Source organism: Puma concolor, chromosome C1, assembly GCF_028749965.1.
Source record: "Puma concolor isolate L17-30 chromosome C1, mPumCon1.1.hap2, whole genome shotgun sequence".
Taxonomy (NCBI): domain Eukaryota; kingdom Metazoa; phylum Chordata; class Mammalia; order Carnivora; family Felidae; genus Puma; species Puma concolor.
The window spans coordinates 140,732,291-140,749,246 of NC_141674.1; the positions used below are offsets into that span (position 1 = coordinate 140,732,291).

General features: G+C 47.1%; 1 protein-coding gene across 1 annotated transcript in view; it reads left to right on the forward strand.

The window, feature by feature from the left end:
* KIF5C (kinesin family member 5C) overlaps positions 1 to 16,956 on the forward strand; it is a 164,003-nt gene that overhangs the window by 133,048 nt on the left and 13,999 nt on the right. Inside the window, exons 23-25 of the mRNA XM_025912817.2 lie at positions 2,616 to 2,720; positions 4,648 to 4,864; positions 6,064 to 6,177. Of these exons, the coding sequence (XP_025768602.1) occupies positions 2,616 to 2,720; positions 4,648 to 4,864; positions 6,064 to 6,170 (429 nt within the window). The 3' untranslated portion in view covers positions 6,171 to 6,177. The remainder of the gene's footprint in view (positions 1 to 2,615; positions 2,721 to 4,647; positions 4,865 to 6,063; positions 6,178 to 16,956) is intronic.

The following is a 16,956-nucleotide window of genomic DNA, read 5'->3' on the forward strand; positions in this document are numbered from 1 at the left end:
AAAGAAAAGATGGCCAGAAAGAATCATTTTCAGTTGAAACATCACTTCCTTAAATTGGGGCTGGTTATGCTTAAAAATGAATGACTTCAAGCCAGAGAATGTATTAAAAGAATGTACCAGAGGCAAAACAAAACAAACAAACAAACAAACAAAAACCAAAATCAAAACCAAAACCAAAAAAAACAAAAAACTTGGGAATATTTTTCCATCTGATTTTTTTCTTCTTAGTAAAAGGAAGTTATAATCCTCTCCCTGGCCCTCATTTCAAACGAGCACATATTTACCTGGCCGCAGTGTGAGAGCTGCTGTGCATGATGCGGGGAAAATCCAGAGGGGTCTTATCAGGCAGAGTTGCCCCAAAGCCCGGTGAGCAATGCCAGAAACCTGTAGCAGTTGGAGGCGAGAGCACCCTGTTTGCCTGTGATGAGGCCATGAGGGGCTAGGTCAGAGTGTGTGAAGCACCCTGACGTGTGTCTAATTTGTTCTTCTCGACACTGGTGTAAGTGGTTCTTACTGTTCTCTTGTTAGTGGAGACAGGCTCCGAGGTTAAAGAACTTGCCCAAGGTCACATAGCTGGAAGAGCCGGAGGTAGGATTGAATCCAGCTCTGTGTGACTTCTGAATCTGGGCCTCTTTGATCCTCACACCTCACATGGCGATCTCGGGGAGTCACTGTATAGCAGATCCCACAGCAGCTTGCGGAAGTTTCAGGAAGGAGGGAGAGGTGGCAGCAGTGAGGGGACTGCTCTTTAAAAATGTTTAAACGTGATGGAAGAGGAGCAATGGTCCATATGCAGATGTGCAGTAGGACGGAAGGAAGGTGTATTTGAAAGTGTGTGTGTGTGTGTGTGTGTGTGTGTGTGTGCGCGCGCACATGTGTCTGTGAAGGAGCCAAGGGAAAGAGGTGAAATATATAAGCAAAGAGGAAGTGATTCATGGGGTCAGATCTGAGAGGGAAGGAATTAATAGCACAGATGGACATATTGGGCTTGGTATAAGGGGAAGGGATATAGTCTCCCAGAGAGGAGTAGTGGAGAAGTCAAGATGGGAGACATTTGCAGGAAAATGCATAACAGTGGAAAGATGCATCCAATGATGCATCGATCTTCTCAGTTAATGTGGAGGCTCAGTCCTCAATGGAGAAGGAAGAGAAGGAATGGCGAGGCCACAGAGCCTAGAGCAGGTGCCAGCAGCGTGGAGCAATTTGTCAGGGATGAGTGAAAGGATTGCTGAGCAGCGGTGTGAGCGTCCAGCTGAGGCTCAGAGCATGAATCTGCCGTGGCCTCTGACAACTTGGTTCTAGCGAGTTTGGGGACCTGCAAATGGAAACAAAGGAAGGCAGAGCCTGATAGGAGAGTCCAAGGGCTGAATGGCAGTGGCGGGGCAGGTAGGTAGTGACCACAGGCATCAAAATAGAAATGACTGTCAGACCTGGACCAGGTAGGCAGGAGAGGCCAGAGCACAGGGGACAGAAAAGGAGACTGGGGAGGTTAGGCAAGATCTGAAAAGGCTTAGTGAGAGGGAGGAGGGGGTCCAAGGAAGCTTAAGATCAGACTTCCCTGATTTCATGATGTAAAACTCTCGAGGAAGGACCTAGTTTTATTAGACCAGTGACTCTCAAAGTGTGATCATCTGGCCAGCAGCCTTGGCATCACCAGGATGCTTGCTAGATTCTCAGGTTCTCAGACGCACCTCAGGTCCACTGAAGCAGAGACTGGGGCTGGGGCATAGCAATCTGAGTTTTAATAAACCGAATCTGAGTTTAATTTCCCTCTGGGTGAAATTTGAGAACCCTGGATATAGATGGAAGAGACACGGGTCTGAGATGCATGTACAGCTGTTACCTCTCAGAAGAAGGAGGGATGGTGGTCTTGTCCATCATCAGATGGCACAAGCATGTCTCACCATTTTGGGCTCCAAGATGTGCTTATACATGTGTTTCTCAACTTATCTGACCACTGAGCGTGGCCCTGCCGGGAGGGAGGTTTCTGTCAATCTTAAGATCTGTTGAATTTCCAGAGTTTTTCCAGCAGATGCCATGCTCAGATGCCATGACTAGTTTGAAGTAGATTCATTAAGTAATTTCATGGAATCGGAAGCTCAGGCGATAAGCACAGGCCATTGAGACTTCCCAGCAGGACCACATACAATTGCCCTCAGCTTACTGACTTATCTCAGTTGGGATATTTGAAATTAAATTTCGGTCTTGGGTTTATATCTTCATACTGCTTCTTCTTATGAGTTTTGGAACAGTTCTTTTGAAAAAGAAAAGTCTATTTGCTCACCTGCAAGAAGAGAGAGGTGAATCTCACAGGGCTAATCTGTATCTTTCAAAGGAAGATTGGAGGTTTTGTTTTGTTTTGTTTTTCAGTTCTCTAAAATATAACACTCGTGAAACCCTTGACACGGAGCAAGGAAATTAATTGGGAAGGTCATTGAGTCTCAGCTTTCAGAACCTCTTTTTATTTTCACTTTCAGAATAACCTTTGGTGGGATTGGGGTTGTTTTTTTGTTTTTTGTTTTCTTTAAAGAAGATTTAGAGTGTTGTCCACCTTATGCTGGGGCTGCGGGCGGGCAGTGTGCTGGCCTGCCCGCTGACCCCTCATGTTGGTGCAGAGTGTAGAGCTGGACAACGATGATGGAGGGGGCAGTGCTGCCCAGAAGCAGAAAATTTCCTTCCTGGAAAATAACCTGGAGCAGCTCACGAAGGTTCACAAACAGGTAGGAGAGTCGTGCCAGCTTCCTTCTGCTTCTCGTATTCTCCTGGAAAGATGTGGCCGCAGTTCTGGGAGAAGGCTCTGACATCGAAGGCTAAGGGACTCTGTCACCACAAGACATTAGTGCCAGACTTGAAGTCCTTTAGTCTTCAGTGACTTCCCTTATATATAAAATTCTTTTGTCAAAGGCAAATGGAAGGAATTGAGTTTGAGCTCTTGGGCCTTGGGAGGTGGGGTGTTCAGAACCCTGTCTTTCTATCCTGTCTCCAGTCCCAGCGTTGGACCTACAGGCTGCACAGAATGTCAAGTGAATGCCATGGAGCTGGTTCAGGCCCCTTGTTTTTTTACAGATGAGGAAACAGACTAGGACTAGAAGTAACTTAATTCATTTTCTCTCTGCTCTGTCACCCTATTTATTGAGCACCCTGTCAGGTTCTTACGATGCTCTGGACTTTGTCTAGAGGGACAGCAAAGTTCACGGCCAAGCCTACTGGTGATCTAGGCGGTTGTCTTCTCTCTGTATAAATGCTGGAATGTTCATGTTTTTCCTAAATCCTAAAGATTTGGGCTATGATAAAAACAGTCCAACTTGTTAGACCACATGGATAAGGTGATGTCATCTCTCTTTGACTTAAGTCCTCTTTGATATTACTGATGGTGGCATTTTTCCCCAAAGGGAGGACGGCAGATTCTACATGGTTGAAGTCACTCATGCAAATTGTTGATGAGAAATATAAAAGCAGAAACTGCAAGGGAATTTGAAATAGGGCTCTGAGATTAATTATTTTATTTATGAATTCAATGAATATGTTTTAAAAATCTACTCTGGAGCTGCTGGTTTGCCTATGGGGTTAAAGAATGCAGGTGTGGACTCGGGATAGGTAACCTTCGTTAGCACTTTCTGATTTTCTAAACTTTTCTTGATCCACTGGGATTCCCACAATGGTCCTGTTATATGCTATCCTTTTTTATGGGTGAGAAACCTGAGGCTTGTGGTGGTTGGATGACTTAGCAAGTCCAATGTCAGGAAATAATAGAACTGACTCTTGAACCTTTTCTTCACCTGGGGCCAAACCTGTTGCTTCTTTTTGTTTTCCTTCATTATCTTTTTATTTAAAAAAAAATTTGTATGCATTTATTTTTTTTAATTCCAGTATACTTAATACAGTGCTCTGTTACTTCCAGGTGTCCAGTATATCAGTTCAGCAATTCTATACATTACTCAGTGCTCCTCACGATAAGTGTATTCTCAATCCCCTTTACCTGTCTCACCCATCCCCCCACCCACCTGCCCTCTGTCAACCACCAGTCTATGGCCACACCACCCCACACGCCCCCAGTCTCACCTGTTGCTTCTTAATTGAGGGTCTTAGGTAATGAAAAAATGAGAAGTACCCTGGAGTTACCTGTTAGCCTTTGGATATGTTGCTAAGGGGGTCCAAACCACATGCTGGTGTAGACAACATGTCCTGCAGGGAGGAGCCCTTCAGGGAGCTCTAGAACATGCATGCCTTTCACCGGTGCTTTTGAATTTGCTTTGTTTACATTTCTCAGCTTCCATATGCTAGCATCTGACTAGTCAATTTTCCTTACACTAGTTCCCCCACCCACTCAAACAAAAGAGGAAGTAAATCCTGCCCAAGTCTGAAAGCTTCCTGTGCCTGGAAATGGCTTTTAATTTCATCCTACACCCCCTCCCCACTTCCTTGCACCCATGAACCGTGTGTAGCAAATTGGAGTCCCAGAGTATGGGATCTTGATTTTCCGTCGGTGCTGCCAGCATTTGTGGTCACATGGACTTTCCAAGATGACCTAGCGGGCTGGTTGTTTGGCTGCAGAGACTGCTTCTAGCTGCCCTTGTATCACTGTCTGCCCCTCCTGCCGGCCCCCTTGCCTCCCTGGTAAGTCACCCCTATCCCTTCCCGCCGCAGCTGGTCCGGGACAATGCAGACCTGCGCTGTGAGCTGCCCAAGCTGGAGAAGCGGCTGCGTGCCACGGCGGAGCGTGTCAAGGCCCTGGAGAGCGCGTTGAAGGAGGCCAAGGAGAACGCCATGCGGGACCGCAAGCGCTACCAGCAGGAGGTGGATCGCATCAAGGAGGCTGTTCGAGCCAAGAATATGGCCAGGAGGGCCCACTCAGCCCAGATTGGTATGTGTGCCTCTCACCAGGGCCCTTGATGGAAGGCAGGACTCTGCCGCCCAGGAGCACTGATGATGCTCCGAGGCAGCGATGGAGCTCTGGGCTGTCTGTCTAGAACATCTGAAAGGCTGTGGGCAGGCATGCAGGACCTAGGCTAGCTGGCACCTCCCGGCACCTGCGTTCATCCGGGGAGGATGGGTATGTCAGGCACCTGCTTCCTTATACTGAGAGATTGCCATGTACATTGTGGTCTTCAAAGCTGCTGAGCTGAGCAGAGAAGGTGGCCAGCCTAGGCTGTTGGTAAAGGTTTGTGGCTGTAAACAGAGGTACTTTCTCAGAAGTCCTGCAATGTATGGCTATTTCTCAGCAAAGCCCAAAGGCCCTATAGCAGGTGGGCCCGTGAAGGGGCCCTATGGAACCAGAAGCCTCAGGGAAAGCCACTTGCAAGGGCAGGTTTGGAAGTGCCCTGGAAAGAGCCAGGCCTGGCATCGGTGAGCTGGCTGTGGTTCCAAACTGGGGAAGGGGCCTGGACATCCAGCCCCTCCCGGGCTTGGGTTTGGGTATTTTGCCCATGCAGGGAAGAGGGTGTAGCTGCTAAGTCATAGTTCCCAGGATGGAGCCGCAGGCATAAACTGGATTTAGGGATGTGCTCTAGAGAGCTTTTTTCTTCCATTGAAATGCCTCCAATAACATGTGATATTATTTCCCATCAGATATTGCCGTGCAGCTGTTTTGCACACCAACAACTTCATGTTTCTAGTTTTAAGATCATACCTTAGATTAGTGTTTTATTGCTTTTCTTGGACTTTACGCTCTTTGTAAATCTGGAAACTATGGATCTTGTCGCCAGAGAAGTGCATCATAGGCAGATTTCTGCATCAAGTTTCAGGGGCTGCCCAGATGCCCTTAAAACCCCAGGGGTGCCTACGGATCTGCCGCAGATAAAATGGAAAGTCCTTCTAAGTTTCCTCGGCCATAATTAACATAATTGATACATAAATTCTCTCCGTCCCCTAACCATCTGGCGCCCTAAATTAGTTAACTGCACTATCAAGAGGGCAAACATCCTCTTTTCAGAAAGCTGTGGTGATTGATAAGGACTGTAATGATGCAAATTGTAGGTCTCGGTTTTCACATGTGACCCACGGGCATCTGAGTATGGCTGTTTAAGCCTAATCTGAACGTTCTGTCCTTTCTGTCGAATACAGCCAAGCCCATCCGCCCTGGACACTACCCAGCATCATCTCCAACGGCCGTCCACGCCATCCGAGGGGGAGGAGGAGGCTCTTCAAACTCCACTCATTACCAGAAATAAATGCGAAGTGAGTCCCTGGTGTTGGGTGGTTTCTGTTTGGGGCAGATCTGTGCCCCTGCCTGGCTCCCAGCAACATCCATGTGCACCTGTGATAGTGAGAGGCTCAGCTCTCCTGGAGCAGACCCTAGGGACGCAGCTTACCTGCCCTCAGCTCAGCTCGGAGCCTCAGGGTCTTCTTAGCTAGGGCCACCTGGTGCCGGGGACCCTCTGGGGATAGACGAGGGTGTGGTGAATGATTCACCTGAGCTTTCTTTTGTCTGTGGGGTTTCCCTGTGCAGCTGGCATCCAAAAGGGCAGTACCTGTTTGTCAGCTGCTTTTGCCTAGAGCAGACAGATGTGGGTGGTTGCTTCAAGTTGCAGGAGCTGAATATAAAGAAAGAGCCAGATACAGAAAGTCTATTTTTATAATTGCTATCTGAACTCAACAAATAGGGTTTTTAAGAGTGTGCTAATTTATAGCTAGGTAGGTCCAGACCACTTTTTTCTTTGAGACAGTGGTCTAGAAATTTCTGTTCCTACAATCCACATGCTTGATATTGCTCTAGCAGCAAACAAACAAACAAGAAGTGATATGCTTTGGAAAAGAGAAGGAGAGACCTTGTGTTTTTGTACTTGAGGTAGAGGAAAGAGGTCATGGGTGGGGCTGGGCGGACAGACAGCTGGGTGGCCAGAAAAGCGTTTAGGAAAACTCTTTAAACCCGTAACCTCTGGATAGAAGAGAGTATCTCCAAATGTTGCCCTTGGATTCTGAGCCCTCACTAAGGAAGCTGGCTTAAGCCACCATGATCAAGGGCGACGCAGGGGAGCATTGAGTCCTCTCCAGCTCTTTTTGGATCAAGGTGAAGAAAGTGAATGTATGGGGCTGGAGCCCTCTCTCAGGCGATACGACAGCATTGCTAAGCCTCATGCAACAACTTCCAAGGAAGGAGCTTGGTGGCTGCACCCAGAGCTTTCTCCTGCACCGCCCCAGGCAGCATGCCAAGGAGCAGGACAGGCACTGGTCAGATGAGGGAAAGGGAGGGAAGGCCAAGGGGGCCCACGGGCGGGCAACATGTCCACCACCATCTGCCATACCCTAAAAGGTGGATGGGAAGTGGTCTTGGCAGTGGGCCATCCCATTCAGATCCGATCACTTTCAATCACAAATAAAATAAAATCGGGTGTTATAAAATTGCTTTTGACTGCATGTTCCTGGTGTTGTAGTTGGCACTTGAAGGGAGCTATACGACCACATTAGGCAGCTTGGAATAGAAAAGCTAAAGTGTGGTTCTGGAACTTGGGTGGGTGGGAGGGTGTCAGTATCACCTGGTCCCCAGGGACCTAGGCTTCTTGAAGGAGCATAGGGCCTGGGCCTTTGCATGTTTACCAAGTACCCCAGCTGATTTTGTTAGCCACCAAAGTTTGAGAACTCCTATCCTGAAGTAACCGTGGCTTACATACAGGATGGGAGTTAATTTCTCTGTCACGTTAAGAAAATTTGAGGGCGGCCTGTCAGAGGCTGGTAAGGGAACTCTACCGTGACTACAGAAAGCTCGCCTTTTAAATTTAGACTCACTGTCCTCAGAAGTACCCTCCTCCCTCAAGGTCACCTGGTCCAGCTCTCAGGCCTACATGCCATGGTTAGCAAGCAGAGAGGAAGCTGGGAAGAGGCAGAAGCAGCCCTCCTAGCCGAGTCCTCTTCCTTTAGTAGCCTTCCTGAAGTCTGCATTGTACTAATGCCTGCATCCCTCTGGCCGGAACTGAGGCACACGGCCATGCGCAGTGGCAAGAGGCCTGGAAAAGGGTAATTTTTGAGGTGGCACGTCACTTACTGCCCCACGCAAGAGTAGTGTTCTGTACCTGAGGACAGGGCAGTGGATGTTGGGTGAGCAACCAGAACCTGCATTTATTGAGCACCTACTATGCAGCAGTGCTGTGCTGCATGTAATATCTACATTACATTACATTACCCCATGGCATGTAAGCACAGAGTTGGGGTGCCTGGGTGGCTCAGTCGGTTCAGTGTCCCGCTTCGGCTCAGGTCATGATCTCGCGGTTCGTGAGTTCAAGCCCCGCGTTGGGCTCTGTGCTGACAGCTCGGAGCCTGGAGCCTGCTTCGGATTCTGTGTCTTCCTCTCTCTCTGCTCCTCCCCTGCTCACGCTCTGTCTCTCTCTCAAAAATAAATAAACACTAAAAAACTTTTTAAAAATGTAAGCACAGAGAGGGATATGTGCTTGGGTCCTAGCCAGCTCTTAATAAATATACTGGCTCAGAGATTCTGGAGTCCAGATCTGGTGCAATGGACAGCCACTTGCCTCGTGCAGTCCCGTAAAGGTTCATCAGACCCATGTTTTGGGGAAGGTACGTACAAGCAGATGTTCTCTCTTATGCTTGCAATTGAGAAGCGGTAGGCCCGGTAACACTTTTGAGGACCTTTGAACTAATAGCACTGTCCTCACCCTTCCTGGTGATTCATCGCATTCTGTAACTCAAAATGTTGTAGGCAAGTTTGATTATTTCATCTGCAGCTGGAACCTTCTTAACCAACTCTGTCCGTACCTACGACTCCTGTAGCTGGGTACTTTCTCCACATCACAAAACAGGTAGGCCCCCTTCCAGGTTATCAGGATGTTGGTGTGGTAGAGGGGCCTGGCTTTGGACAAGAGACTTGGGTCAAGCGTTAGGTCTTCTACTTTCTCCTTTTTTTTTTTTTTTTTTTTTTAAGGTTTATGTATTTATTTGGGGGTGGGGATGGAGGGGCAGAGACAGAGTAAAGAGAGAATCCCAAGCAGGTTCCACACTGTCAATGCAGAGCCCAGTGTGGGGCTCAGACTCAAGAACCATGAGATCATGACCTGAGCCAAAATTCAGAGTTGGACGTTTAACAATGACCGAGCCACCCAGGTCTCCTATCTTCTTTACGTTACTTCCGCTCAGTAACCCTCAGTTGATTTGGTTTCTTCGTCTATGAAATGGGAAGAATCCTTTCCCTGGATCATTGGTCTTGAAATGAGGACAAAATGAGGTCACGCTTCTTAAGCTGCTTGGCATATAGCACGTACTTGATAAAAATGTCAGCTGTAGTTTGGAGTAGCAAGCAGTGCATACTGGGCACAGCAGGTGGTTGATGAGTGTTGGTCTGTCATCTCTAAGTCATGTAGTTGTTACAAAATAGTTTTTAGTCCCTCTCTGGCCCCAGGTTCTTTTTTTTTTTTTTAATATAGTTATTTATTGGGGCCCCTGGGTGGCTCAGTGGGTTAAGGGTCCGACTTGGGCTCAGGTCACGATCTCGCGGTTCGTGAGTTCGAGCCCCGCGTCAGGCTCTGTGCTGATGGCTCAGTCTGGAGCCTGCTTTGGATTCTGTCTCCCTCTCTCTCTGCCCCTCCCCTGCTCACGCTCTGTCTCTCTCTCTCTGTCTCTCAATAATAAATAAACGTTAAAAAGTTAAAAAAAATAATATAGTTATTTATTTTTGAGAGACAGAGACAGGAGCAAGCAGGGGAGGGGCAGAGAGAGAAGGGGAGACACAGAATCTGAAGCAGACTCCAGGCTCTGCGCAAGCTGTCAGAACAGAGCCCGACGTGGGGCTCGAACCCATGAACCGCAAAATCATGACCTGAGCTGAAGTTGGACGCTAAACCGACTGAGCCACCCAGGCGCCCCACCCGGGCCCCAAGTTCTGACCGCTAAGTGGGGAGGGCCCATGAGTCAGCTCTGGTGCTCTGACCAGATGTAAGGTGTTTTAAAGATATTCTCATTTATTCATCTAAAGGTTATGAATAAGAACATTGACTATTTTTAAGAAAATGACTGGGCATTTGTCAGGAGAGGTTAAAAAAAAGGATAGTAACCAACGGAGTGGGGAATTAAAATTGGAAGTAAGAAAATGCAAAATCATTTTTTAAAAACCTAATTGCAAATGTGGAATTCATTGCTTAGTTGGGATCAAAACATTTTGAGAGGATCTTTCCTGATCTTTGGGACGCTCATCCCGAAGTGTGTCTGTGCTAGGCAGAAATGATGTCAGGTGCTGACTCTTCCCAGCCCTCTTGCTAAAGCCACCACAGCCTTTCATACATGGGCAGCATCCGGGTATCTCTGGGGTTTCCTTCTGCTTCATTTCAGGTTTCGAGGAAAATAGTCACAATGAGTATTTTGGTTTATGCCCAAAGTTTCAGAGCAACTAAAGATGCCAACATGTAGAAATCAGAACTCGGGATAATGCTGGCTTTTATCTTAGCTAGTTCAAATCCAGGGGGGCAGCCTAGGGGAGGGGACATCTTTTTCAAACCACAAAATGGGACATGGAATCCGGGGATGGCTGGACATGCATGGGTTCAAGCCCTGGCCTTGGCTTTATTTCCACGTGATGTTGGTAAGTTACTTGATATCTTTCAGCCTCAATTTCATCATCTGCAAAATGGGATCAGGCATGGAAAACCTGTTCCGTACTTGGTTTTACAACGTCTTGTGCAGTGTTACTCTTTTTTTGCAGGGAGATAGTGAATAAACGAGATAACTTCAAATAGTGGTAAGGTTCTGAAGAAAATAAGAGCAGGTTAATGAAATGGAAATGGGGACACTTATTTAGAAGAGGGGGTGACATTTGAGCAGAGCACTGACTGAGGACAATTACCAGCCACACAGTGACTGGGGAAGAGTGGCACAGCCACTGGCTGGAAGGTGGGAATGGCTGGCGTATTGGGGAACCTTGGGAAGCCTGATGGGGCTGGAGCGCAGAGAATGCGGAGACCTGCATAATCAGGGTTTGTTGGGGAAGAAGGTAGTGGACAGATAAATGAGGCCTTAGAGGCCAGGCTGGCAGCTCAGGGTGCAGTCCGAGTGTGCAAGGCCACTGGGGCCTTTGGGTCTGGGAGTGGTGGGGCCTGGTTTGTGACTGGCAAAGGCCACCCTGTGCTGGACCCCTGGGAAAGGACGGGGTGGCTGAGAGCCAGAGCAGGGCTCCCCTAGAGGCCACTGCGGGAGAAGTGATAACATAGGAGACCCCAGAATTACAGGTACAGAGTACTGGCTACCTGAGAGGTGCTGCCATCCGGAGCATAGGTGGAGGTGATGAGAAGGCAGAGTAGAAAGGACAGTTGCTGGTAGGTGGTAGTGGGGTGACAGGGATGTGGAATGGGTCTCATCTCTGCCTGCTTTCTCTCGCAGGAAGCCCCGTTATCAGCTGAGGGAGGCAGGGAAATGGGGTTGTGGGCGGGAGAAGAGATAAGGTGTGAAATAGACTTCTGAGGCAGTCCTGAGTGTTTATGCATGGCCCACACTTAATGTGGACACCTTTTAAATACTTGTCCGGCTCCTTAGTTCCGAGCGTCCTGGATTGGGCTTCCTTTCCTGGCAGTGCTTTGCCAAGCCATTGGGCGCTTGTTCCAATGTGTCCACCAGATGGCGCCAGTGGGGCACTGCTGATACCTTGGCCCTTCTCTAAAAGGCTTCCAGGCAAAATGGTCTTCCTTTCCCTTTCTTATATTAAGACCACTATTTCTCAGATTTGAATAGCAAATAGAATACTTTTAAGGGGATAAAGTTCTCACATATTTGCCAGAGTTTAAGTTGTTTTATTATAGTTAAGTATTAGCAAATTTAAAACAGTATATACTCTTGTACTTAGTCTTATGCAGCTATCAAGTCAAAACAGATTTAGGAGTTAGATTGAAATGAAGCACAAATCAAAAATCCAAATCACCAGCCTTAACATAATGCAATGAAAGATGGTCTTTTGCTGAAAATAAAGAGCTGGGTGCAATGCGACTCTGGTATGCATTGCTTCCAGAGGAGTTTGGCTTGTCCAAGTTACTTCCGTGTGTCATGACATGACTCACTTCTTTTACCCCCTTTCTGTGCTAACACCACTGTGAGGGGTGCCTGCTGGCTCAGTTGGTACAGCATGTGACTCTTGATCTTGGGGTTGTAAGTTCAAGCCCCACATTGGATATAGAGATTACTTAAAAATAAAGTCTTGGGACACCTGGGTGCCTCAGTTGGTTAAGCACCCGACTCTGGATTTCCGCTCAGGTCATGATCTCACGGTTCTGGAGTTTAAGCCCCGTCTCAGGCTCTGCGCTGAAGGCATGGAGCCTGCTTGGGTTCTTTCTCTCTGCCCGTACCTGGCTGAAGCTTGCACTCTCTCTCAAAATAAATAAATAAACTTACAATAAGTAAATAAATAAATAAAGTCTGAAAGAAAGAAAGAAAGAAAGAAAGAAAGAAAGAAAGAAAGAGAAAGAAAGAAAGAAAGAAAGAAAGAAAGAAAGAAAGAAAGAAAGAAAGAAAAGAAAAAGAGAGGAAAAAAAAAAAAAGAAAACCACTGCCATACCTTCCAGCCAATTCACCTTCTAGTGGCTGGAACTCATTATCATCCTGCGGGTCAAGCTTTAGCCAGAGGCTATTTAAGTGATAAGGAGTAGACCCCACTTGGTCTGGTCGTAGCAGAAAATGCATGTGGGGCTGAAGGTACGCAGGAATGTTTGGTTGCAAGGTAGTCAGCTAGAGAATTTAGAATATGCACATATTAATGCTTCAGATTTTTGTGGCAAGGAAAATGTAAAATTGAAAACATTGTGAGGGGCACCTGGGTGGCTCAGTCAGTTGAGCATCCAACTCTTGATTTCAGCCTAGGTCGTGATCCCAGGGTCCGGGGAGTGAGCCTGAGTTGGGCTTAAGATTCTCTCTCTCTCTGGGGTAGCCGGGTGGGTGGCTCGGTTGGTTAAGTGTCCGACTCTTGGATCAGGTTGTGATCTCACAGTTGTTGATCAAGGCCCCACATCAGCTCTGAGCACTGACAGCTCAGCCTGCTTGGGATTCTCTCTCTCCCTCTCTCTCTGCCCATCCTGCTAGCTTTCTGTCTCTCTCAAAATAAATAAATAAACTTAAAAAAATTTTTCTCTCTCTCTCTCTCTCTCTCCCCTTTCTGCCCCTATCCCTGGCTCACATGCATTCTCTCTCAAAACAAACAAACAAACAAACAAAAATAAAGGTGAAATTGAAAATCATGAAAAAAAAAAAAAGAAAGAAAGAAAATAATTGTGAAATGAACCACAGGCCCAGGATGCACCTCACTTTGCTGATGTAGATGAAGACTCTGATATCTTGAGGACTGTACTTTTATTAAAAACCATATATATTAAATCTAGAAACTGTAGCCTATTTAATAAAGTTTTGATAAGCTTTGATAAAATATTTGGTAAAATCACAATGGTACAGCAATAGGGACCCACTAGGGTTCTTACAGAAGAAGCAGTTCCAGGCGCCTGAGTGGCTCAGTTGGTTAAGCATCCGACTTCAGCTCAGGTCATGGTGTCACAGTTTGCGAGTTCGAGTCCCACGTTGGGCTCTGTGCTGACAGCCTGGAGCCCGCTTCCAATTCTGTGTCTCCCTCTCTCTGTACCCCTTGCCAGCTCACACTCTGTTTCTCTCTCTCTCAAAAATAAACATTAAAAAAAAGAAAAGAAGAAGAAGCAGTTCCGTGTTTTCAGACTGTGATTTCGTGTTTTGAGGCATAAAGAAAACAGCGCTGGAAAAGCAGGACTGTGGTTTCTAGCAGGGCCACCTGGCAGATGGAACCATCAAAGCAGACCAGGTGTTCTGTTATGGCCTCTGTATCCCTGATTTGTGTGACATTCCCTGGGTCAGTGACAGTCACTATGGGATGGCTCTGTCTTCTTCAGGTTTTACTACTTCAGGAGGTTCATTGTGAATATATTTGTTTGTTGTTAGTAAAAAACAGTATCTTTAACTCTTAAATGTTTGTGGGCTGGAAGCGGACACCTAACACAGATCTACAGGCTTTCACAACTGTCCCCTTTTGTTGCCATAATGGTCATCTGTGACTGAGAGCCTGACATCCTGGACCTTATGTTGCCTGCATGCCTGACACTTTTAGGGACCTTCAGGCTTGGCCTGGACATCTGGAATGCATCAATAATGTTCTAGTCTAAGAAGTCTTGTCACAGTAAGCTACACCCAAAAGGGGAAATTCCACGTGTACATTAGAGACAGGAAGTCCAGTATTTTTTAGCTTAGCACTTAAACCTCAGATTTATTTGCCTCTGAATGTCCCCGGCCATTTCCCCTCATTTACTACCCTCAGCTAAAGCCCTGAACTTTGGGTCCACTTGGGCCTCTATCTTTGATCTAAGAAATTCCACCTTCTCTCAACCCCCCACCCTGCTCTCTCCCTTCATTGTTTTCCTCACTCCACCTCAGGCAGAATAGTTTTCTTTCTGAGCGTTTGACTTGCAGAACAAAAAGGCCCTTATTGTTTGGCCCTTAATTTATCCTGAGGTTCAGGCTGAGCTTCCCAAGCTGGCACTTCGTTTATCCTCTGTTTGCTTTTCTAAATCACTGTCTTTCCTGCTTGTTACTCTTCTCTCTGTCCTGAATAACTGGATCCATCCATGTGGCATCAGTGACGGGGTCTACTTTGACCATTCTCCCGGTTTTTATGTCCATTTAATCACAAATAAAAAATGTACTTAAAATGCATAAGTTGGCTCGTGCTCATAGCAGAAATGAGTTCACTCTGTACGTAGAGGGTAGGTGAGAATTTGCTTTACCAAATTTAACCCCCTGAAGTGGTGAAATCGTTACGGAACCAGGCTGGAACACTGGAGGTAAAACCAAGCGGCACTTGGAGATCTTGGTGGATTGGAGATGTGTTTTACACCGATGGGCTCAGAGGAGACTCATTCTCCAAAGGTCTGAGCGCCGAATGCAAGTGGGGAGGGTAATTTACAGTTGTCAGCTTCCATATCTGTGGGGGTTTTCGAGTGCATAGCAAACAAAGGAAGAAGAACCCAGAGGAGGGGTCTCTAAGCTAGAGACCAGAGTCTGTTTCAGCCCCGTTGGCCATCTTTGGTGTACTTTATTTACTTCTCCAACATTCCCCCCCTTTGATGCCTTAAAAAAAAAAAAACTTTTAGTAGGCATCACCTTTCAGTTTTACAGGTTGATACTCTCGGAGGGCTAAGATATGGGCAGTAGTTTGGCGAACAACAGTGTTTTCAATAAAACGTACCACAGCATTCAGTATACAAGGGCCGATGGATACAAGTAAAATTATGGAGAGGAGGGGCCCTGCCAGGGCAGGAAGCCAGCATGCCCAATCTGTGAGATCCCATCCTTTCCATTGATTGATACTTTCCTGTTGTCTACATTGAATTCTTTCCTTGAGTTCCTTAATCTTAGTTGTAACTATTCTTGACTGGTTTACGAAATAGCAACATTCCTCCCCCCAGAAAGATGCAAGACCCTCCTTTTTCTAAAGTGAGGAGGTTGAGGGCTCAACTATGTTGGAGGGTCACTGCCGCCAGAGAGTTTATTTGGTTTTTTAAGGTTACCAGAGAATCTGCCACCCGTTCCATGTCTTCATTTAGCTCTTGAGATAGTCTATGGTATAGTCCTACAGATGAGCCTATGCCCCCTATTCCAGTTCCTATTCCTGTCGCAATTCCTGCTCCTATCAGAACGGGTAGCAGGATTGCCTGTTTAGTCCGGGACTTGGGGCTAAAGTTTGTTAGGAGCTGATCTTCAGTGTACACGGATATCTCTGGGGTTAGGAAGACAGAATAACATATCTGAGTCCAGTTGGCCTCTAAGCATCGGTAGGCCAAATTATAACACAGATAGAACACCCCAGGGGTTGAACACAGGGTTGCATTCCTCTTTAAGGTTATATTTCTTCTGCATAGAGTGGTAGCATTCATACCTTCAGGGACATACAGATTAGATTGTCAGCATTAGTGAGAGGGACCCCAGTGGCCAGGGGTCCAATTAAGACAGACGTGTTGGTTTTGAGATTTTCAGGAGCTTCCCAGGACAAAGGGATAGGAATGGCTAAGTAAGCCCTACTGCTGAGGGGCAAGCACATCCAGCAGGTTTGGGTGTGATTATCTATTTTGTGGAGGACTTGTAGTGTAGTGTTGGCCCAAGGCTGGAGTGGGGAATTGCTAAGCATCTGATTGAAGGCTGAAAGGTTCAACCTTGGTAGGCTGCCCAGGGGGTGGTTGCCTTTATGGCTTGTATTACCCTATCCTGGGTATCCTTTATAGCTTTTTGAAGGGCCCTGTCTTGCACCCCTCCCCATCCAAGATCCCCCATTGAGGAAGGTAAGTGTAGCAAGCTCACTTCCCTCTCTGGAGGCCCTTGTTGTGACATGGGGTCCTGACATCTTGGGTTATCTCTGTGGTCCAATTCTTAGCCCTTGGGGCACCGAGGGACTGACAGAGTGGGTGTTTTTCCCTTGTAGCAATCTTTGTGGAGGGAGGTGAAGGCGCTGAACGCCCTTGACCCCCTTATTGTCATATAACAATCCTGGGGGCAAAGTGGGTAAGCGGCCATTGTGAGGGTGAGAGAGGTTATCATAATATACAGGCAATACTTAATAATCCTCCCATCCAGAGGAGGTATGTGAGACCCAGCATGCATCTTTTGTCCCATGTCCAGCTTGTTGGTGCAGTCTCTGTCAGCCCAACAGTAAGAAGTAAAATCAGGGCTATGGCACCAGGAAGGGGCAAGGGCTGGCAGAGTTGCATCCAAACCCCTAGGCTAGGTTCACACGTTGATTCCTCAGGCTTCTGCCGTGCGCAGGTCAGCCAGCTTCCGGGGTGTGGCTGGAGCAGGGCTGGAGGTCTCAGGGGCCAGTTTCCCTTTTGAGGGTCAGTTTAAGCGGGTTGACTAGATCTGGATCACTTCGCCAGATTGTGGGTTCTTCTGAGTTGGCCTTCTTAACTCTGGAGTGATGGACCCATGGGGGTGATACCTGAAACTTTAAGGGCTGTAGGAGTTGTT